Genomic DNA, 2,524 nt, shown 5'->3' with positions numbered 1-2,524 from the left:
TTTTTCCTCTAAAGTTGAATCTTAAATTAGGAATAGAAAATTTGTTTGTTTATTTTTGTTTGTTAAATCTTCACATGGTTTTGGAAAATGACGACTCATCTGTAATTGACTCCGTAGTTAGAATTGGGAGTTTTTTGGATTTAGGCTAATATGGTTGTTCTCTCTTGGTAGACTCAGTCTGAATTTCTTAAGCTTGATTTCCCATTCAGGGTGGAGTTAGTCCTTAAGAAAATTAAAAGTCATTGTGGGAAGCTGAAGGGACTTGTCTGTATTTTGTTGGTTCAGAGGCCCAGGTGTAGAGCTGCTTCAGCAGGGAGAGGGCCCTGTGGTTTCTGGGTTGTGTGTGTTTCTGCTGTTCTTGGGAGGATTCACCTTTCTTTGTGACTCTCCAGGTCTGACAGTGGAGTGGGCAGAAGATGATCTGCAGGAGGTGAAAAGAATCAGTGTCCCCGAAGATGTTTATGACCAGGGCTGTGTGAAAGATGTGGACGAGGGCTTGGAGGTAAAGGCAGAGCCTCAGGACCAGGGTTCTAGAACCTTCTCCATGTCCTAGCCGTTGGCAACTGTCCAATCTCTAAAGAGGTGTGTTTGTCCTTTGCCCCCAGGCAGCAGAAAAGATTGGTTTTCCATTGATGATCAAAGCTTCTGAAGGAGGTGGAGGAAAAGGAATCCGGAAGGCTGAGAGTGCTGAAGACTTCCCAATCCTTTTCAGACAAGTGAGCTGTTCTTGCTTTGTATTTTCCCTGTCTTTGGGAATTGCTTTAGTCAGTGTTTGGCCGCTAGATTATTTTCCATAGCACTTATTCTATAACAACTGAGAGGACACTTGCAGGAGCTGGATCTATTGCTGGGTTGTATTTTGAAGCAAATTAATACATTTTTACTCACGGAAGGCCATGGTTTTTGTTGGTTTTTACACCATTTCCTCAGATGGTTCAATTCTATGAATCAGTGTGTCTGTGGATAATTTCAGAGATACAGGTTCGAAATATCTGTTTCTCACTATATCTGCCTATTGAGGGATGGGATATTTTATAAATTTTAGTGGTCTTCATATTTTTAATGTTTCTAGATGATCAGTTTTAATTGTAGGAATTAATTGTGTATGTACTTATTTGTAGCTAGTTTTCCTCTTTTAAAACGTTATGCCTATTATTAGCAATGTTTAAAAATAATTATACTGACAATATTCTCATTCTTCAAACCAACTATTTTAGTATTTGTAAGTTTTCTTCTAGACCGGGTTTGCATGTATATTTTTAAAAGGTGTATTTAATCTACACAAGATTTTGTTCTGCATTTAAAAAATTCTAAATTGTATGTCATGAACATTTTTACCAAGTTGTTATAGCCCTCACAATTATTTTGATGAGTGTGCAATATTTCATATGTGGCCACAGCCTTATTTATCAAACCTTCCCTTTTTTGTTAAATATTTATCCTGTTTCCATTTTCATTATTATGAATAATGCTACAATTACACTATAGTATAATATGGTATTGAATACTATAAATGATACTTAGCTTTTTTTTCTTCTTCTGAATTATTTTCTTGTATAAAGACTTGGGGAGAAGGACTTAGTTAAATAGCATGCACTTTACATGAATATATATCAGTAAATTGCTTTCTAGAAAGGTTTTACCAATTATACAGTTGTTGGCAAGATGTGAATGTTTTATGAAGTTGTGCTTTCATTACCATGGTGTCTCCATTGGGGTGTACAAGTTTTTTGGGTATTTGGGGGGAAGAATTTATTTGCAGGAAAGTTGTGTTTTGCCAAAAGTTTTTACTTTCGTTTAGGTTCAAAGGATTTGTTGGTAAAAGAAACCACGCATCCCACTCATAAGCCAGTTTGTGATATTTATTAAGATACAGCAATAAGCAAGTAAGCAAAGAAAGCAAGATTATATAGGCGTATTAAAAAAGAAGAAAGAAAAAGGATTAAACAATGTTTACGTCACCAAATTGGGAAACCCCCATATCCAGATCCAAGCAGTGTTGGGAAGTCCCATGAACAGCGATCTGGAGTCCCAATTGGGATTGTCCCAGGCAGTGCGTCCACTCCACGGGAGAGACTTCAGAGAGCAGTTTGGGGAAATCCTGCTTATATTACCCAGATGCAGACTGACAACATTAGTCTGTGTGCAAACGTGCAGCTATAGTTATTTTATTAGCGCTTGGATCTCTCCTCACAAGTCTTCGAGATGTTCTTCAGCCCTGGGAACTGGCCAGGTTCCCAAGGTCCAAGAAGCTCCAGGACTTATTTTTCTTCTTATCTGACAGTTACTAAGCACCTATCCCGTAGGCTGCACAGTTTCTGAGAGTCTGACCCATAGCCTGTGCAGGGTCATTCTTCGGTCAGAGGCCCAGCAATGCCTCTGAAGCCTGAACAAGACTGTAAACCTTAATTTTCCCAATAAGTTGTGACAGTCGTACAGAGAGTTCTTGTCTGCCCCTCACCCAGTCTCCTCACTGATAATGTCTTATGTAACTATGCTGCATTTGTCCCGACTATGAGACTCA

General features: G+C 38.7%; 1 protein-coding gene across 1 annotated transcript in view; it reads left to right on the top strand.

Moving 5' to 3' along the window:
• The window catches only part of ACACB (acetyl-CoA carboxylase beta), a 121,416-nt gene that overhangs the window by 37,294 nt on the left and 81,598 nt on the right, over window positions 1-2,524 (top strand). The window contains exons 7-8 of the mRNA XM_008569783.1: window positions 393-502; window positions 606-716. Of these exons, the coding sequence (XP_008568005.1) occupies window positions 393-502; window positions 606-716 (221 nt within the window). The remainder of the gene's footprint in view (window positions 1-392; window positions 503-605; window positions 717-2,524) is intronic.

This window comes from Galeopterus variegatus, unplaced genomic scaffold (assembly GCF_000696425.1).
Source record: "Galeopterus variegatus unplaced genomic scaffold, G_variegatus-3.0.2 Scaffold529, whole genome shotgun sequence".
NCBI classification, from domain to species: Eukaryota; Metazoa; Chordata; class Mammalia; order Dermoptera; family Cynocephalidae; genus Galeopterus; species Galeopterus variegatus.
The sequence above is the reverse complement of the archived record's forward strand: the minus strand, read 5'-3'. Positions and strand labels throughout refer to the sequence as shown.